The sequence below is a fragment of the Gopherus evgoodei genome, chromosome 10, assembly GCF_007399415.2.
Source record: "Gopherus evgoodei ecotype Sinaloan lineage chromosome 10, rGopEvg1_v1.p, whole genome shotgun sequence".
Classification (NCBI taxonomy): Eukaryota; Metazoa; Chordata; order Testudines; family Testudinidae; genus Gopherus; species Gopherus evgoodei.
Window position 1 is genome coordinate 33489766 of NC_044331.1, and position 21809 is coordinate 33511574.

General features: G+C 40.1%; 1 protein-coding gene across 1 annotated transcript in view; it reads right to left on the reverse strand.

Annotated features, from left to right (window-relative positions):
* The window catches only part of LOC115659180 (vacuolar protein sorting-associated protein 13C-like), a 56396-nt gene that overhangs the window by 10373 nt on the left and 24214 nt on the right, over positions 1–21809 (reverse strand). The window contains exons 9-12 of the mRNA XM_030579045.1: positions 17343–17402; positions 14727–14786; positions 14028–14108; positions 2485–2542 (exon numbers count right to left, since the gene is read on the reverse strand). Of these exons, the coding sequence (XP_030434905.1) occupies positions 2485–2542; positions 14028–14108; positions 14727–14786; positions 17343–17402 (259 nt within the window). The remainder of the gene's footprint in view (positions 1–2484; positions 2543–14027; positions 14109–14726; positions 14787–17342; positions 17403–21809) is intronic.

The window sequence follows — 21809 nt, forward strand, 5'->3', positions numbered from 1 at the left end:
ATCATGTATGTCACATAGCTACAGTATTATCACCTGTAGCAAAAAAAAAAAAAGCTTCATCATCCAGCAACAACCATAGGTAAGTTTGTGGTAAGAACCAACAGATTACAAAGAGAGGTAAATTGATGAAAAAAATTGCCCAGTTTGTTTATGCAACAAACTCTCCTCTCCATATGATTGAGAACCCACGCTTCATTAACATGGTTCAGTCAAAGGCCAGGATACAGTCCACTCAACAGAGCAGATGTTGCAGACAAATTGCTGAATCAAGTGTATGAAAGAGAAATTGAGAAGTGTGCAAAAGATATAGAGGGTCAAATTGTTAACTTGAGTCTTGATGGGTGGAGCGATGTCCACAATGATCCTGTTGTATGTGCTTGTATGACAACAGAAGGGAATATCTTCCTTACAGAAACAATTGATACACCAGAGAATGCAGTAAAAGCTGTAACAAACTGTGAAAAAAAAAATTCAAATGTCTAGCATACAGCTTGGTCACAGACAATGCTGCAAATGTATCCAATATGAGAAGAAATAATTCAGAGGAGAGCCAAGAGAGTTAACATACATACATAACATACAGTTGCAGTGCTCATTTGATGTACCTCCTAGCCAAAGACTTCAGTGTTCTAGAAATAAAGGCTAATGTTGAAATTACAAAATACTTCCTTAACAACCACTTTGCAGCACTGCTCTGAAAAAAGTGGGAGGAACCAAGCTAACTCTCCCACAAGACTTGTGATGGAACACCGTAGTGGACGGTTTTGAACACTTTATCAAGAATTGGCCTAATCCGATGACAGTTTGTGAACAAAATTGTGAAAAAATAGATGGCACTCTCACAGCCAAAGTTCTCACCATTGGGCTTAAGAGAAATGTTGAACACATGCTGAGTACTCTGAAGCCTATTTCTGTAGCCCTGAACAAAATGCAGGGAAATTGCTGTTTTATTGCTGACGCTATTGAAATTTGGAAGGAACTCTGTGAGATCTTAAAAAGAGAAATATGCAATGACAGCGTTAAATTACAAGCATTTAAAAAATATGAATGGGACAAGCACTATTTCCAGCTTATTTTCTTGCAAATATTCTCAATACTTGGTACCAGGGTCAACCTTAAATACTTAAGAAGAGGAGTTGGCTATGAGACACACATCTAGCAATAATAATTAATCCATAATGCCAACTATAATAAACTTCAGAGCTAAGGGTTAACCATTCAAGAAATAGATGTTTGCTGATGATGTTTTAAAAAAAAAAAAAAAAAAAGAAGAAGGTCACATCAGTGAACTAGTGGAAGTCACTTAAGCACTTGTATTCAGAGACTGTTAAAGTGATAATCTCACTTTTAACAGCAATAGCTTCTTCTATATTTCATTTAACTATTTTAGTTAACAATTTCAACAAAAACAAATCTGATTTTAAAAAACTTTAATGTTTAACTACATTCAAAAATTCATGTGCTTGTTTTGTTAAAATATTATATGTTTGCTGTTGAAGAAAAAAACATCCAGAATACGTAATGATGTTGTTTTAGTTAACTAAAACAATTAAAACGTTTTCTGGTGATGTTCTCCTCCTGATACGGCATGGCAATAAAATCCTCCAAATATTAATGATTAACCTGTTGAATTGGAGATATTTATGAAGTCATTGGGAGGTGAACTATCTGCTTCGATTACCTTTGGTAAATGAAATAACCAAATCATCATCCATTTTCTGATATAGCTGTAAAACTAATCTGAAAAGTTTTCAAAATAAATCACTTAAAAAATTTGTAGTGTGTACCTTCTAGAAATCAAACCTACATCTCTGAATTCTGAAGAATATGTATTAAGGTTATAACAACCAACAAGAATGCACTTTTATGTAGAAATCAATGATTAAATCAAGTCTTCCTGACTAGTGATTTAAAATCAAACTGATTTAAATCAAATCCGCCCTGATTTCAGGAATACCAGATCCTGACTTTCCTGTTTTTGCTGGTCCATGGAGGACCAAAGAATTTCGTGGGAGCTATTTCAAGACTTAGCTATTAGTGTACAAAAGGAAAATATTTAACAAGAACCACTTCTGTTTTTTCCAAGCTTTTGAAGGAAGAGACTTGTATTCAGCTGCCTCCCTTTTTAGGTTTCCCCTTGCACCCATGATGTCATATCATGCTGCCTCTACAGTAGTGCCAAGTCATTTATGAAAATAGGATAAATGGTATCTAACTTCTAATGTCAAAAAACTGGGGCAAGTGGAGAAGAATGAGATGACACATTGCTATATAAAGAAGACATTACAGATTGTCTCAAAGAAACGAAATATGGCACAACTTATCTTCCTCTCTCTCTACCATCACAAGCATTATCACAGGTCTTGTTTAACAGAAAATTTTAAATTATCACAAAAACTGACTCCCAACATTTATTTTAAAAACCTTAAGCACAGCAAAGTATTCACAAGTGCTGTATACGAATACACTCTTGAACATACTTACTATACTGGCAGTTTTGAGGTTGATTGTTGCTAGAAGGAACTCCTCTTTTCAGCCGATCCTGAAAATGGAAACAATTTAACTTTATGAGGTTTTGGCTGTGTTGATTACTACGGTGTAGAAAGTTCTTAGTTAGCTCTTAATTAAGTCAAACTGAGCCTGTGTTTCAAGTTCACACTTTGCCATTTTGCAGATCAGATGGGAAGTTTAATGCAGCAGTTTATTTAGTACTCCTTACCTCTTACACTGCTGCTCTCCAACCAAGCTTTCTCTAAATTTTCACTCTATCTTTAATCCAGGGTTTAACTTTGAATTCAATTGAGCTTCTCTCAATTCCAAAACCATCAAAGCCAAACACTGGAGATTAAATGCAGTGATGCTTTAGATTTTGTGGTGGTTTAAAATGCTCATGTTACCATCTGATATACAACCTGAGTGTAACACTTCTACCACAGTAGTGCAGTTATGTGCACTCCATATTCATGAGTTTGAAGACTCTAATATGCATCTATGCATGTGTAGATGAAGCAGGGTCTCAGAAAAGCATATACAGTATTCAGCATAGAAACAATTAAGCAATTCCCTGGTTTAGGACCTGTGGGTAACCAGCCCATTGCTAATCCCAGAGCAGGAATTGGCAGCTTTTGGCACGTGGCCCATCACGGAAATCTGCTGGCAGACTGAGATGGTTTGTTTACTCGCAGATAAGTGTCTGCAGGTTTGGCCGATCGCAACTCCCACTGGCCGTGGTTCGCCGTTCTAGTCCAATGGGGGCTGAGGGAAGGCGCAGCCTGCACATCCCTTAGCCCGCACCACTTCCCGCAGCCACCATTGGCCTGGAATGGCAAACCATGGCCAGTGGGAGCTGAGATTGGCCGAACCTGTGGACGCTTACCTGCAGGTAAACAAACCATCCCAGCCTGCCAGCAGCTTTCCCTGACAGGCCACAGGCCAAAGGTTACCAATCCTCGTCCCAAAGTATCAGAAGATAAAAATAAAAAAAACAGCAAGCACTATGAAGAATCCATTTACACAATGAAAAGCTGCTCTACAACAACTTCTCTATTATGTGCAAAGTAGTCGATCTAGCCAGTACCACCAAAACTGCACCAATAATCCCAGGCAGCAGAACTATATGCACTTCAAGTTAGGCCTATAATGCTCTCTGTACATAAGATATTTCCAACAGAAAGTAACAGAACTCAGTCACCACCATTTCATGGCAAGACTGGAATACAGAAGTGTGCCACACAGCCCAAAAAATGTCTCAAGAGATATGGAGTCCACTCCTAGGCAGCTCCTGTTTCTTCAGGTGAGAAAAAAGGTATGAGAATAGAGTGCCTCAGCACACACTCTTCAACAGCAGTAGGTCAAAGGCAACAGAGCCGAAAACATGACTTGCTATCCCCTTCGTAGCAAAGAAGTCTCCTTTCTGAATATGGTTTTGAATAGGTTCCACAACTAGGAGACGAAGGAAACAAGCTTTTCAGTAGGCGGGTCAAGGTAAGGGCTACACAGTCTCCCTGTATGAACATTTCAGTATTACCAATAACTCTGCTTCTTGTTTTCCTGTATATTCTGAAAAGAGAAACTTTTCATGCCTACCCTGGTCATGTTCTCACATTTCAAATACCTTTTTCAATTACTGTATGTATGAAAACTGCATTATATTGTTTCTACTACAGCTTTTAGATTAAAAATATCACTAGAAGGCAAAATTAGGTGCATGGTTTAAGTACATTTGTAGAATTTTATTTTGGAAAAAAACACGTATTTTATATCACTCCAAAAAAAGAAAAATTAGTCATGGGAAGCACTTACAGTCTATTCAAATATAATACAGGTAACAAACTACAAAATCATATTTAGCACCAAATGTCCCTATTCAAGAACGAACAACAATTCAGCTGAAAATGCGTCAATGTTTGCCTACCAGATGTTACTAGAATACAGTGGACAGTTTACACAAGTGTTTCTTTATTGGAAAGATAACCAGATATTAAAAAAAAAATGTTTTTACCAGAAGGGGATTTTGGAGCAACAAATTTCTTCAAAGTGTTCCGTTTCCCAGCTTCCTCTATAAAGCTAATTTGTAATTTAATAGGAGATAGCTTTCTATTCACAATATTTGTATATCATCATATATCCTGTCTGCTGGACTATATTAATGAAAGCTAACATTCAAATAGGGATATTTAATATGCAATAACCAATCTCGCAAACAATCTTATATTTTTGTTACTTAGAAACACCAAGCCCGCTGCTCTAAAAATGACAGATTGCTAAGGCTTACACAATTCATTACCACTAACATAAAGCAGACTAATTAGCCATTTATCAAACTGAGTTCTTGAGAATAAAATCTTAAAATTAAGACCCAAACATCCTGTTTAGAAGGAAGAACTAGTCTTCTGGGAAACAAGCTTTACTAAAATGTTATGTAAATTAGATGTTTTCCTCTGAATTGCATGGAGCAGAATTCTACTCTTAGTACAAAGATAAAACTACTGACTATATCAACAACTGTCAATCCACAGGTTATGGTACATGTGTAAGAAGTATGGTCAGATGCCTAATGAATCCGCTTCTGGATGACAAGCCCAACTGAAGAGCAACACAGCTTGCTACGAATTTCATAGATCCATGCGTTTTAATGGATAAAAAGGGTTGCAAAAAAAGACAAAACAAAAGAAACAGCAGTCATTGGAAACTTAATTTACAAGCTTAACAATTTGATATTTCTGTTTAGTTTGTACTTGAATCTGTTTCTTTCTATAAGAATCTTGATATATTCTATTTTTTACAAAGCTTAACCAATATTAATACTATATTGAAAAAAACTGAACAGAAAAATGTCCTTTTCTTAGTAATTTAGCCTTAAATTTTCGTCTGCTGAAGGATCTCTGCTTCTTTAGGTGTCTTTCTCTCTCCCCCATCACCTTTAATAGTGTACTAGTAATGGAGTCTGAAAAGCTGCAACAAGCAAACTAAAAGGATAAAAGTCAGATGGGTGCAAGAAGGGAGGCCCCATTACTTTGCACTGTAGCCTATAGGACTAACCTGCTGATCGACAGACAGACAATCTTTTTATTTGATGTACTGTATTAGATTAATAGATTTGTATTAAAATAAGTTTGGCTGTAATGCAAGAGACCTACAGGCCATATCCTGTATGTTAAGCTAAAGCAAAGTTAGCATATCTATATCAAGACCTTTTATTCAGAAAGCAAAGTTGACCTATATCTTGTTACCTAAATAGAAGAGTATCCATGCCAATGTCTAAAACTTTTATTTACACTGATGGACAATGACGAATGGTATGGGGGGGTTTCCCACAGACTTAACAAGTACACTGCAAGAGACTGATGTGCGTACATACCTGTCATCAATATGCACATACATACTAGCCTATGGGGTAAGTGTACCCTAAAATTTTTGTGGGTAAGGAATGAAATTTGGGCATCACAGGAAGGAGGTCCAACATTTGCCCTATGAAAGAGGTAACCGCCTCAATAGAGTATCTCCGTTTATCTCCATTTCTCACTTACGTCTTCCTCTCTATCTACGATGACTGCTACTATTTGTAGGCTAAACTTGTTCTTAAACTTCAAGTGTCAAGGGAACTAGGCTAAGCTTGGTTTCCCTAAGTTTATTCTTTGTTTATTAGGTTTCGATTTAAGTTTAAGATAGTCAAGTAAACCCTCGTCAGCTTTAACAGCTCTTAGTATCTTCTAAGCACTGCATCCCTCACTCAAGAATTGAGAAACCTGAACTGCAAGGCTGGTCCTGTGTCTCTTACCACCAGGTTATCAAGAAAGGGTGAGAGTATATTAACCAAAGCTTTGTTGAATACTATATTCTCATATGTATCTTTTGAATAGCAGTAATGCAATTGTAACTTACTAACTCTTCAGTATTTTACCTTTCACTTATTATTGATTTTAATAAGTCTTTAAGGCTATATCTGTCTCAGTGTAACCTTCCTGTCATACCCGATGGTCCTTTATAAATTCTGTGAAGCCTGATTCAGGACAAGAACTTTAATCTTCTGATCAAACAGATTGGCGAGCCTAAACCCATGCTAATTATTAGTAATATTAATTATTAATATTAAGATCAAATAAAATTACATTAATAAACTAAATTCCCATATTATCCAAATTAATATGATCAGTACACCCTAAATCAGGCTACAGTGCACAGAAAGCAGCTCAAGTTTTGGGCAGTGAGCACTAATTTTGCTTAAGCAATGTTATTAGTCTTCATTTTTTCCTTTATGGGCAAGAATCTGAGGTGACACTACGGGAAGTGGGGGGTGAGTAGCGTAAGAGTTGCCTAGATGACCAGTTCCCCACTCCAGTGACCCTTGGTACAGAAACCAGTCATAATTAGTTTTTTTTTCCCCCAATAATGGTAAATAAGTAAGACTGCCAGCTAGATGTTTTTGCTAAAATAAATCTATTACCATAATGTACTTCAGAGACTAAGATTAATTTGATAGCTCATGCTTCTCAATTATAGGTTCAGCTCATCTGAAAGTTTGGGAAAACATCTCTGAATTAATTCATATTTTAAAATTTTTCATCATTCCCATGAAAACTAGACCTACTCTAAAATGGAGAGATTAGATGTTCCACATTTCCACCACACAGTTCTGCAACCAAGGAATCACAAGGTCCCTAATACGAAGGCTAAGAAATCCTGCCCACACTTTCCCTTGTATTTGTAACCCATTAGCGGGATTGCTACCTTTATTGACGGCAAGTAACATGGTCCAGTTTGTGCACACAGCTGTTTTTCACATCCGCATTTATCAAGTTCCCCCATCTTTTCTTTATCAGTCCATTCTGAAGGTCTGGATAGCTCATTGCTTCAAGAAAGGAGAGTGCACCTGGAGAACATGGCCAATGAGTTGTGTCACAGTTCAGGGCAACTGCATCTTTAGTGGTTCAGCAAGGACACCCATCGTCAGGCTTCCACGCTCCTTAGCTGTTCTCTTTCTTGGGTGGAGACCCTGTCTCTCTCCCTCCTGATCGGAGTATCTCCATGATTAACGGTTCCCTGCCTACCCTGCTTTATTCCCAGCAAAAGACAGGCTGCCTAAGCAAGCTTCACTTGCCTTCTCCTCAGAGACTAACAACAGAGTGATTACCAACAATTATAGGATACTATACAGTGCTTCTTATGCGAGCCAATTTCATTCTTAAGGTGAAAGCACTATAGAGAAACCATTAAAACAAGAATCTACATGCATACTAATAAGCTTCCCAGATATCACCTCAAGTCTAACATTGCCTCTGAGGAACAGCCCTTCAAAACTTTACCCAAGGGGTTTCACTGTTGTTTCAAGTTCATCCCAGCTTCTGCTCAGATCATGCACCCTCACAAAAAGTTTAGTCCATCTTTTATACAGTTTAGGAGTCTTTGATCTGGAGTTTCCAGGAATAAATCAAGGGTCTCTCCAAGGGTATAGCTTCAATAGGCCTCCCAAGTACCTCCTAGGAAACCCACTTCACACATCTTGTGCCAAACAATTCTTCAGAGTTCCTAATATTTACATTAGTCACTTCTCTAAAAGTTACATACAAACTTATAATACAACAATTGTATTTTTAATACAATGGACCCCAAAGATATTAAACCTAATTCAATAAATTTTCATTTAATTCAGTGACGTTTATCTTAATTCCATATGGTTTGTGCACGCTATTGTCAGTCTGTCAGGAGCAACATATTCTGGGATGCCATAGTGCAAACAGATGGGAGGAAAGATGAACAACCAAACCAGTTACACAAACATGGTTCATCTCATCTGTGCTAAAAGGGAATAAAACAAAATTATGTGCCAATTTAAGTGATAGGCCGAAGCCAAAAAATTTAGCAGACATAACTACAGAATTAACTATGTTACTCCAAACCTGTTTAGAGCAGAAGAACAAATTTTGCCAGTGACTGGTTACACACCATTTAAAGTTTAAAACTTATAAGGGAGTATAGTGTTGCACTGAGTCCATCAAAAAGCAAAGGGGCATTAACCTATTAATTGCCTGTCAGCAGAGTACGGACACATTCCAGTGAAGAATAGGTTTGTCATAAACAGATAAGAAAAGTTAATAGCACAGAAGTATTTTATATCTCTTTGCCTGGAAGGGGTTAACAAGAACAGTGAGCCTAGCGGTCACTTGACCAGAGGACCAATCAGAGGACAGGATACTTTCAAATCTTGAGGGAGGGAAGTTTTTGGGCTGTGCTGTTAGATTTGGTTGTTGTTCACTCTGGGGGCCCAGAGGGATCAGATGTGCAACCAGGTTTCTCTCCAATCTCTCCAATACAGGCTCTTATAAGTTAAAGGCTCTTATAAGTTCAGACTAGTGAGTACTAGGTAGATAAAGCGAGTTAGGCTTATGGTTGTTTTCTTTATTTGCAAATGTGTATTTGGTTGGAAGAAGTTCAAATGTGCATTTGGCTGAAAGGAGTTCAAATTGGTATTTTGCTGAAAAGATTTTCATTTGTACTTGTATACTTAGGCTGGGACAGTATTCCCAGTGTCTATACCTGAAAGACCTTGTAACTATTACATTTTAAATGTACAAAGATAATTTTTACTGTTTTTTCTCTCTTTAATTAAAAGTTTCTTGTTTAAGAACCTGATTGTTTGTTTTTTTTATTCTGGTGAGACCCCAGGGGACTGGGTCTAGATTCACCAGGGAATTGGTGGGGAGAAAGGAGGGAAGAGGGAGATAGAGAGGCTGATTTTTCTCTGTGCCAGGATTACTCTCTCTCTCTCAGGGAGAATCTGGGAGGGAGAGAGAGAAGGAGGGAGGAAGGTGAATTGTCCTCTCTGTTTTGTGATTCAAGGAGTTTGAATCACACAGTGATCTTCCAGGGTAACCCAGGGAGGGGAAGCCTGGGAGAGGCAACAGTGAGGGAAAGGGTTTACTTTCCTTGTGTTAAGATCCAGAGGGTCTGGGTCTTGGGGGTCCCCAGGCAAGGTTCTGGGGGGCCAGAGTGTACCAGGCACTGGAATTCCTGGTTGGTGGCAGCGCTACAGGTTCTAAGCTGGTAATTGAGCTTAGAGGAATTCATGCTGGTACCCCATCTTTTGGACGCTAAGGTTCAGAGTGGGGAATTATACCATGACAAGGTTCTTGCTGGATCAGTGTCCTGGACAGCTATCCCTGAGCCCTGACTTCTTCTCCATGTGAAGGAAGCTGGGGAAAGCACAGAACAAAGTAGAGAAACTGTCATTATTCATGGAGTCTGTGACTGTGATAAATATGTAAGCACTCTCTCTCCTGGCAAAGATGCAGAAGATCTCATGCTCAAATGAGGTCTTAATCTGACCTTGAAAGTTTATTCACACGGTGGCAGTTCAGTTTTGTATTTTGTAATGATCACAGAAGTTGCTGTAGGTGAGGAGGATAACATCATATGAAGTCCACTCCTCAAATCTTTTTTATTTATTTATTTATTTTAAGTTCTTCAATCCCTCCACGGTTTACTGTCTTCCAGTTTTCTACTGTTCCTTTACCTCCTTTTTATTGTTTCCTCTTAAGTCAGCTTTCTTCATTCTTTCAATATTGTTGTGCTCTTCAGATCTACTTTTCTGTATTCACTTAACAATTCTCATGAGTGAGAATTAAACCAATCTAGTAAATATGTGAACCAAATCACAATCAACTTCCACACAGATAGATCACCTCAGTTACTTATTTTTGGAAGCCACTCCTCAACTTGTCTTCTATAAAATCCAGCACAAATCCATTCCCTTATAAAATCCATGCATGCAGCAATCAAGTATTTCCTGATGACAGAATTTGTGGATTTATGCCCTAACATATACATTAATTACTGGTAGAAAAGTGTACATACAATGTATGCTTAAACACAATAAGTGGTTTTTCTTCTTATTCAGGACAAAAAGCCAAAACTCATTAAAATTTGCTTTGGGACAAACAAAATATTTTATCTTGATGAATCTGAAATGTTTTGTTTCAATTTTGACCCTTTTTTACCCAAAAGATAAATTCTGAAACAAGAAGTCATTTCAAAATGCAAAATTGAAATGCATTCTTAAAATGTCAAAATGGGGCATTTACCAAATGGTTTTCCATTTTTTTTTTTTTTTACATGAGATGTAGTTAAACAGATACGATTTTATGTAAAATTTTGGTTTAATCAAAATGGCACTTTGTAAAGGAACACTTGACAAAGATTTTCTGACCTGCTCTAGTGAATACCTTTTGTTAAACCCTCAGCAACATTTCTGTGTCACCCATATTCATGTGACAGTCACCAAGTGCTTGGGTAAAACCCAAATGAGCGCCTTCAGTGCTTATACTACTGTTCTGATACACTAAAGAGCCAGGTTGGCATTTGCCTGCAGGCTCCACGTGGAGCATGTTACCAACCCGTGCATACTGTTCAGGGGCAAAAGCACACAAGCAAAATTTTCATAAGTAAGAAGCTACAGGATTGGCCATACAGGACAGTTCATCCACACCCACCAGTGTCACACTCCACTTCTCACTTTGAAATGTCGATTTGTATTCAACTTCTGCTAGTATCTATACACACACTCCCCCCAGGGGATGTTTGTGCATGTGTTCAAGCTTTTTACAATTGAGTCCTCTGAGCATAATTATTATTTCTTAAGCCAGCAGTTAGATAACTGTACAAATTTCGCATCAGAATCATCTATTTGAACAGATCACACTCCTTCATAAGCTGCACAGAAAGGCAAGTAGTTTAGATAGGTTTTGACTAAACATTCACATCAGTAAGTGAAAAAAATTTCAATTAAAAAAAAGTAAATGTCTGTCTTCGAAAAACTTTCAAAGCAAGGTAAAACTCCTGTATAGTACTTCTGAAAGCATATTTCACAAAGGACCATAAAGCTGCAAGATACTGAACAAGGTACTACTTCAATTAAATAACAAATTGAAAAGTACCATCTTTAGTCATTAATTAAAAAATGAGGCAACCCATTTAATCACATTATTGAAGCAGCCATATGATGTAGTCTGCTTACTAGTAAATGGTGATTTGGCACATCAGAAGTCTTTAATAAGTGCACAGAAAAAAAGGTTTACATTTGTCCTTAGTAACAATAATTAAAACCCAAATTAACTGTGATTGAAAACTAGATTGGAAGGATCTATGGGGTTTCTTAAATCTATATACTGGCTTTGAAGAAATGTAATAGCTAGTTTATCATCATCTTTGTAAGAGGCAATACTAGATTAGGAATACAGTAGAAAGTAAACCTGCATGATAGTCAATTAAAGTTTCTAATTCAGTTACGGTATCATGGCTAGGCTCATATTTTAATGCACTGTGTTCACAAGTCCTCCTTTTGCCAGAGTTAATCTTATAAGATAATGTATTAATATTGCAAAGAAAGGGAAACTGCTACAGAACACAACAAGTCTTCTTTGCTCGTTAATAGAGATAAAGATTGTGTATATAAAAACTGCATTATTCTATGATTTATTGCTCATTTAGATAATAGCTTGAAGGAGTTAAAACCAGACTACCTGCCTTAAACCTAGATATGGCACTCTCTCTTAGCCCAGATATTCAAACCGTGGTAAAGTCTTGCCCTGGTCCTCATGCCCCCTTCATTATTTTTCTCAAACACATACAAAATACTGTTGCTATGACCATCTTCCTGGCTCATAATAGCAACTGTCCACTCACATCACTCTCCTGGATCTCCCTCATCCACCACCATAGCTAACAAGTTCCTTCTGTTTGTCTTTGAAGCCCATTGTTGTTTAGCCTCACCCTATCTTTCATATATACCAACTTATGGAGCTGTTGATCTTTATCTTTCCTCTGCCAACAATGGCAGCCTTGTTTTTGCAGTTGTCTGCTTTTCCCTCAAGTCTCTCCAGCTTTTCGTTAATGTTGATCCTTATGACTGGGGGGAGGGACAACAAAATCTAAAAATCACCACCCTATCGTACTTCAACTGTCTTCTCAAAAATTCTCTCTACTGCGATGGCTACAAGTCACTTCCATTGGGCAGTGGTTGGTCAAGCTGCAAACGTAGCCATCCATTTTAATGCTCAACCTAGTTTTGTTAGGTCATGCTCCCACCCTGCTTTATTTGGTTTTATTGATATGTCACATCCTATCCAACACCTGAACTGTAAGATCCCTAGGGCAGGGAATATCTTTGTTACTTGTAGCCATAGGTGATAACTGTGACAATATTGTCATCATAGTTAGTGATGGACTACTAACACTAGTGTAGCTGAGACCTTCCTGGTCTGACTTTGGTCCCATCCACTGCCTTACTTTCCCTCTCTAATATTCTCCTGGCTTTCAAAGTAGTCAGGTTGCTGAGATGTCTTGGCCTTCCAGCCAGCTTACAAAACCCCACTCCATCCAGAGTAAATCTCAAGTCCAAACCAACCAGACTTGCTGGGCTATGCCCTTTCTCCTCAAGAGTCTGTCTTGTCTTTCATAAAATATACTCTCAGAAGTCCCCTTCCCTCAAGCTCTAGCCAGTGTCTTCATATTCCCCTTTTTCATAGGTGTTAATATATTACTTCACTAGGTGGCAGCATAAGTCTCTCCATCCTCTCTTTAACAGCAGAGAACCCTGCATCCCTTCCAATGTAACAGCACTGGGAAACTCACATCCACGTTTTGCTATGGGAACCCTAAAAAAACACAGATTGTTTGCTTTTAAAACATTAACCTGTCCTGCTTCTTCCAAATGCCTCTTTCCATATTGCCAACCCTCCTGGCTGCCCTCCTACTCTTGATGGAGAGCTGACTCCCAGGTCTCTTCTCCCTGCTATTGTTGTCTTCTGATCTCCCAGGTCTACTGCTCCTAGGACTTATGACTGCTCACCAGTCTTCTCTTACCCACATCGGCAGGTCTTATTTAGTCACATGATCCTTGACACATCACTTCGGCACTCATCTCCTTCCCAACCCTTTTTATGGGCTAGCTTACCCTGTGAAGGGAGTGTAATATAATAGAGTCCTGATCTCTGATTCAGATTTAAGGTGCTACCATAATGAAATTAACAATTCTATGAATGGAGAAACCAACACAAAGCCCAGATTAAGTTATTAAATGAGAAAAAAAGTAGAGAGCCCACAATCAATTTTTGAACAATATAAATAATCAGATATGAGATAAGACATTATAAATGAATGATCCAACATTGTGAATTCTACAGTCATAGTACTTGATTGTGTTTATGATCCCACAAATCAATGGGATAACGCTCAAAAGTCAGCAGAACTAGTAAATATTAACAGGATCAGTTCCTACATTCATGATTTTATTAGATAATTGAAAGGAGTGGGGACAATAAAAATCAGTCACCCAGCTCTACTGGCTTTGCCTAAAAGTTTCCTTAATGATCAGAGCATAATACACATGACAAAGGAGATTTTTACATCAGAATTGGGAGTTAGGCACCTAATTTCTGTTTCTGAATTTGAAATCTCCCTCGATGAGCTTATCATAGTAGTATCATATTTATATCATATAACCATTTACTGTATGCAGCCTTCTAAATTACCAGTATTTGTTCACGGGAGCCATGATAATACATCTCGCTACCCACATTCCAGTAAGCACTGAGGCAATCAAGACGCAGGAGCTGCAAAGTAAAGAAAACTCAATGGATTCCGCAATTTATTAAAACAAACAACACAACTTCTGTATTTATGAAATAAGCTTTCAGTGTATGTGAAAACCCCCATTTTGATGGTAATTTCTTTTTGCCAAATTTGATTTAAATGCATTGCTCAAAAATCTGGCCTTCTTTTCCTACTTCTGTAGTTGAAGTCTGTTTTGTGAGGGCAAAAGAATGAATGCAAGATGTGTCTGGTTCAATTTGCTTTTTGAGGCCAATATCTGATTCCTTCAGTAAGGAAGCTGGAATCTGCATGAGGCTAACAATATCTTAGAGTTCATTTAATGAACAGATTGCTGCTTGTGCTTAGTATGAGGATCCCATTTACAAATGCCTTGTATTTAAGCAATGACTATGGTTCTACTTCTCACTTGTTATAAAAAGAAAAAACTGAAAAACAAGGGCATATGGAATGAAGAGCTACAAAGTTAAAGCACCATGATTTCCTTTTTTTGGTTCAATAAACCAGTATGTTCCCCCCACTCACCCTTTCATGGACTACTGAATTGAGTTAATTTATCAGTGGATATTTTTGGTCCAGTTTTCACTCATGACCCAAGTAATAATGAACTGACATATTACCTTGTATATGATTTTTGCAGCTTCATTTAAAATGGAAGGTGTCCAGTTTTCATTAGCTGTCTAGAAGTTGAAAAATATTTGAAATTATTCTCCATGAAGCCGTCTTAAATTCATTATGTAACATTTATTTCAAGGGGTTTTTTTTAATCGTTTTTAACCTGAGGGTATACTGGTAACTTCACAATTTACAACACTTAACATATATTTAAACACTGAAAGCCAAAATAGCTTCCTCTGTGTATATATATATCCTGTGGACAAATTTTGCAAAGAACTTTTGTCAGCTGGTTTTGAAAGTTTGACCACTTTTGTTGATGTATTTCATGTTTCACCACCTTGTCCCATTTACAAGGCTCAAAAGCGGCTCAAACATAACTTTTTTTTAAAGAAAGTGTTTATACATTTTACCATAAAGGGATTTTAAGACTTACATAACCCAATATGTTTAAAATTAGTTTCTCTATAATATAGAACTATGGATGTTTAAACATAAAAATGAATAACTCCTAAAATGATTTAAGGGTTGACTGGTGTTCATGCAAGGCTAAACTTGTGTGTGTCAAGCTACAAAGTTCATCAAGTTTAGACAACAGAGTTAAATATACAAAATTAAGGATTTATTGATGGAAACTGACATCCTGTTCCCAGCTCTCAGAGCCAGGTACAGCACATGACCTAGCACTGTTTTTTTCAGTACCTAACTTATCCTGATTTGCCTGACACTTGCGGGGGAGTACAGTCTCTCTGGTTTCAGAGGGCCACACAACCGATCCTATGCCAGATATAGTCAATGGGGTCTTAAGGCCTTTTTCAATGATGAAGGCACAGAACCCTCCACTCCCTATTGCTATGTTACCAGCCAGTGATCTGGGAACAGGCTTTCCACAACAGAACAAAGCAGTATGTATGCTCGCCCAACATCTAGGAGCATGACACGCTTCACTGAATAATGCCCTTCCTACACAGATCCTCTGAGGCTTTGCTGGCCATGGAATTTTCATATCCAAAGACTAAAGATCCAGTTTGTTTGGCTGTTTGTTTCAAAGGAGATGTACAACAAACTTAAAAACAAAAAATCTTACGACTCATATTACAGAGCAATAATAAAATCAGGTATCAGAGGGGTAGCCATGTTAGTCTGTATCCACAAAAAAACAAACGAGTCCAGTGCCACCTTAAAGACTAACAGATTTATTTGGGCATAAGCTTTCCAGTGTTAAAAAACAAAAAAACAAAAACAAAAACAAAAAGAACACACTTCTTCAGATGCATGGAGTGAAAATGACAGACACAGGCACAGATATCCTGATACATGAAGAGAATAGAAGGGAGTTAGCTGTGCCTGTCATTTTCACTCCATGCATCTGAAGAAGTGGGGTTATTTACCCACATAACATCATGCCCAAATAAATCTGTTGGTCTTTAAGGTGCCACCGGACTCCTTATTGTTTTAATTAAAAAAAAAATCAAGGAAATTTGTGGATCAATAATGCCCCAACCAACCTGGCCTCTGCAGGAAGAAAGCCACTCTAGACCCTACACCAGCTAACTACACAAAAAGAAGATAAAGGCTGCAGTGGTTCAAGCCATACGACACTTCAGTAATTTCATCTCAGAAAACTGAATGTCCTTTGGCACCAGTCATGGGGTTCCAAGGAGCAACTCTTTTCATAAACTCAGTGGCAGCAGAAGACAAGGTGCTTCCCACAAATAGGAGTATGCAGAGGACACCTTAAACAAGAATTTCAAGTTTCAAATACATAATGAACAACACACTGTACACTCCAGAATCAACATTGCTGATTCTATCTTTCTTTAAAAAAAGAATATTGAGCTAGGTTTTGGGACCTATGTGTAAGTAACATGAATACGAAGATTAAGGCTGGGGATTTCAAAAGCCCTCAGTGCTGAAATGGCATTGGCCACAATGTGAGCAAAGTTAAGTGCTTTTCACAATCCCAGCTTCCATCTCTACAGAACTCACAGAATACTGTTCTAGACTTTTCATCTAATACCAAAATGTTAAGCCTGTCCAACAGATCAGTGATAGAAAGAAAGTTACATTTCTTCTTGCATTTTTCAAGTGTTACTGAACATCAAAGGATTCACAAAAGTATTAAGCAAAAATATCCATATACAATTTTTTTCTCTTCTCCTGTAGATTTTTCTAGTTAACTAGCTCTGACTGCACTTGTATTTTCTATGAATTCCTTGTACTTAGTAGCCGACCTAGAAAAAAATTGTTCAGAATAGTACTGCAACATAGAATGGTTTTTTACCTAGGGCAGATTAATGTAAAATCAGCAGTAAACACTTCCTTCTATCCAGTTACACAGATGAGCTGAAGCATGAGGTGAAGTGACGTATTCTAAGCCACAGACAGACCTTCCCCTACAGGCTCTCAGCACATGTTTGATCACAAAAACATGAATAATAGTTGTAGAGACAGTGATTGATTGAAAGCAAAAAACTACATGCATAGCTTTAAGTAAACAGAACCAAGTATTCGGTTTACAAATCTGTTCAGCAAGTCTGTATTATGTTCTAAATCCTGTAACCCGGTTCTTCATCATAAATTAGATTAAATGAAACAGAGCTAAAAAAAACAAACATTACCAGTAAACTAAGTTCACTCAATGTCACTCCCAAAGAAAGTGGCCAAAGGGGATCTGTGATCTACAAAACAGAAAAGGATAAAAAGGAAATTTTATTTAAATATTGTATTATTTTATGCAGTAAACCAAACACCTATCAGCTCATTAGACATCTTAAAACAGTGGCTCCATTTTGTAGCCTTGGAATTTAAATCTTCAGTGTAACATACACTTCACTGTAACTAGCTATGCTCATGATAAATCTGATACCATGCAGGAACTGCTAAGAAAGCTTCCATTAATCTGTCCCTTCATTCAGTTTAGAGGGATTATTTTTAGCCCCTTCTTGCATCTAATACTGAGTTGAAAATCTCTTTTAGTTGGTGAGATCCAACTATTATCCTCCACCCCACACCCCATATCTACATCCCCCCTTTTCCATACAAACCACATGGAGATACTCTCCAACCAACAGCTGTCTTGGTTACATCATTCTGCTTTTTAAGGGCTTCTCACCTTCTTTGAAGTAAGCGGACATTTTTCTAAGCCTCAGTACAACTCTTTCCTCTTTTCAGCTATTTAACTTTCACATTGTGGGCTTGTCTACATCAGAAAGTTGCAGCGCTGGTGAGGGAGTTACAGCGCTGCAACTTTGAAGGTGTACACATCTGCAGGGCATCACCAGCGCTGCAACTCCCTGTTTGCAGCGCTGGCCATACTCCCGTTTTGTCTCGGGTGTAGAGGATCCAGCGCTGGTGATCCAGAGCTGGTAATGCAATGTAGACACTTACCAGCGCTTTTCTTGACCTCCGTGGAATAAGCAGGTATCCCAGCATACCTGAGGATACCTCTCTGGTGATCAAGAAAACTCCTCTGCCCTGTGCTCACCTGACCCCTCCTTTAAATGCCCCGGGAAATTTCAAAAATCACCTTCCTGTTTGCTCAGTCAGGCGTGGAGTGCAATTAATCAATCATTCATTCAGCGACCATGCCTCCACGCAACAAACGAGCCCCAGCGTGGACCAATGCAGAGCTGCAGGATCTAATTAGTGTGTGGGGAGATGAGGCTGTTCAAACACAGCTGCGCTCCAGAAGGAGAAACTACGATACCTATGGTCAGATATCGCAGTCCATGATGAGAAGGGGCCACGAACGGGACGCCTTGCAATGCAGAGTAAAAATTAAGGAGATGAGGAGTGCATACTGCAAAGCCCGTGAGGGAAACCGACGCTCAGGAGCAGCCCCCACAACCTGCAGGTTTTACAAGGAGCTGGATGCCATTCTTGGGTGTGACCCCACCGTGAATCCTAGGAGCACGATGGAGAGTTCAGAGCAGGGAGAAGTGGGGGATGGTGTAGAGGATGAATACAGTGATGCTACTGGCGTTGAGGGGGACACCCCGGAGTCTCAGGACACAGGCAGCCAGGAGCTCTTCTCCAGCCCTGAGGAGACTAGCCAGTCGCAGCAGCTGGAAGCGGACGTTGATGAGGAAGCTGAGGATCGTGCTCGTGGTAAGTAGAATGCTTTGTGATAGTAGGATTTTCGTTATTGCTGACTGCATGCATGCCTAAACGTGGAATAGCCCATTGATGTGATCTATGACATCTGTGTAATCTGCCTGAGTAATCTCTTGAAAAGTTGCAGCTAGATCTTGGGCAATGTGCTTTAGCAAGTTTATAGGTAGAGCCACCGTGGTCCCTGTCCCGGTCATGCTAACTCGTCCGATCCACTGTGCGGCGAGGGGTGGGGGGACCATGGCCGCACACAGGTGAGCTGCATAGGGGCCAGGGCGGTATCCGCATTCCTGTAGAAGACCCTCCCGCTCTTCCTTGGTAACACGCAGCAGTGATATGTCTGGCATTATGAAAACCTGTGGATAGTTTAGGGATAATTGAGGGCAGGTAGCTAGAAGCACGGCTCCCCAGCGCAAGGCGGTCTGTTTCCTCTGCCCCAATCCACACCCCCCTGCCCTTCCCAGCACGTAGGCATCCAGGCGGGGTGCTTCTTCCTCACCGATCCCCCCTTCCAAGCGTGAAACCTGCCCTGCGGTGTGCTCTGTCCGTCCCCCACCCCCCCTTCCAAGCGTGAAACCTGCCCTGTGGGGTGCTTCTTCCTCACCGATCCCCCCTTCCAAGCGTTAAACCTGCCCTGCGGTGTGCTCTGTCCATCCCCCACCCCCCCTTCCAAGCGTGAAACCTGCCCTGCGGTGTGCTCTGTCCGTCCCCCACCCCCCCTTCCAAGCGTGAAACCTGCCCTGTGGGGTGCTTCTTCCTCACCGATCCCCCCTTCCAAGCGTTAAACCTGCCCTGCGGTGTGCTCTGTCTGTCCCCCACCCCCCCTTCCAAGCGGGAACCCTGTCCTGCGGGGTGCTTTTTCCTCACCCGGCCCCCCTTCCAAGCAGGAACCAAGGCATCCCACTAACATGGGAGAATTTTAAGCAAAAGTACTCACCCCATTGCTAGACATGTCTTAGCTTTCTTGAACTCTACAGTGTTATGTGAGGTATGTGAGAGGGATGCTACCTACAGTTTCCAATGTCCTTCAAAAGTTGATAATAAACAATGATGCCCCTGTGTATTACATGTCTCTATCTCTATTTTTTCTAGGCAACTCGAGTAATGCAGCTGTGTCACCGGCCTCACGTAGATTGCAGAATTTGAGGCGCAATCCTAGGAAATCAAAAGAGGAGCTGATCAAGACCGTTCTGAACCACTACAACAGGGAAAGTAGGAAGACTGAGGAGTGGAGAAAAACTGTACAGGAATGGAGGCTGACTGAAAGCAGGAGACAGGAATTGTCTGCCAAAAGAATAGCCAGGCAGATGATGAGACTCCTGTCTCGCCAAACCAAGTCTTTTGAGTCTCTTGTAGCCATGCAGGCAAATATATACCGTGATAACCCACAGGCTTCCCAAAGCACTGTTCCTTGTCCCCCTGTGTATCCTCAAAATAGCTTTATGCAGCACCCAGTTCCTTATTATCATCAGCTGCCCCCAACACCTATAACATCACCTAGTAACCAAGATATGTTTAATTCTTACCCAGTGCACTCTACCCCCATCATTCTGCAGCAAAGTAATGGCAAGTTGCATCAGACGGTTACAATTGAGTAAAATAGGAAATAGTAAAACCTCAGAATGTAATGTGAACCACCCATACCCCCTTACCTGTTTTTTACTGTATGACAAATAAAAGGTTTTGGTTTGTATTTCTTTCCATATGTTTTATTGGTGATAGAAATGGTTAATTATACACAGCAAGGTAAAGCAAAGCACAACACATGCACCAAACATTACTGCTGGCTCTCAGCATCAAATTGCTCCCTTATAGCATCCCTGATCCTTGAAGCCCTTTCCTGGGCCTCCCTATTAGCCCTGCTCTCTGGCTGAGCAAACTCATTCTCCAAACGTCTAACCTCGGAGGTCCATTCCTCACTGAACCTTTCACCCTTCCCTTCACAAATATTATGGAGGGTGCAGCACGCGGATATAACTGCGGTAATGCTGCTTTCCATCAAATCTAGCTTCCCGAACAGACTGCGCCAGCGAGCTTTCAAACGGCCAAAAGCACGCTCCACAGTCATTCTACAGCGGCTCAACCTGTAGTTGAACCGTTCCTTGCTCCTGTCAAGCTTCCCTGTATATGGTTTCATGAGCCATGGCATTAATGGGTAAGCGGGGTCTCCCAGAATCACGATGGGCATTTCCACGTCCCCTACTGTTATCTTGTGATCTGGGAAAAAGGTCCCGGCCCTAAGCCTCCTGAACAGGGCACTGTTCCTAAATATGCATGCATCGTGCACCTTTCCAGGCCATCCAGAGTAAATGTCAGTGAAATGCCCACGGTGATCCACAAGCGCTTGCAGAACCACAGAGAAGTACCCCTTGCGATTAATATACTCCGATGCCAGGTGGGGTGGAGAGATAATAGGAATATGCGTCCCATCTACTGCCCCTCCACAGTTAGGGAAGCCCATTTCTGCAAAGCCATCTAAAATGTCCTGCATGTTCCCAAGAGTCACGGTTCTTCTTGTCAGTGTTCGATTAATGGCCCTGCAAACTTGCATCAGCACCATTCTAACGGTGGACTTTCCCACTCCGAACTGGTTCGCCACCGATCGGAAACAGTCTGGAGTTGCCAGCTTCCAGATTGCAATAGCCACCCGCTTCTCCACAGAAAGGGCATCTCTAAATCTCGTGTTCATGCGCCGCAGGTTGGGGGCGAGATCATCACAAAGTCCCATGAAAGTGGCTTTCCTCATACGAAAGTTCTGCAGCCACTGTTCGTCATCCCATGATTGCAGGACGATGTGATCCCACCACTCAGTGCTGGTTTCCCGAGCCCAAACGCGCCGGTCCACGGAGCAGAGCACGTCTGTTATTGCCACTAGCATTGTACTGTCTGCATATTGATGCGATTCAGTACCATCGTCCGACTCCTCAGTGTCAGTCACACGCACATTTAGCAGCCTAAGGATTAGATCCACAGTA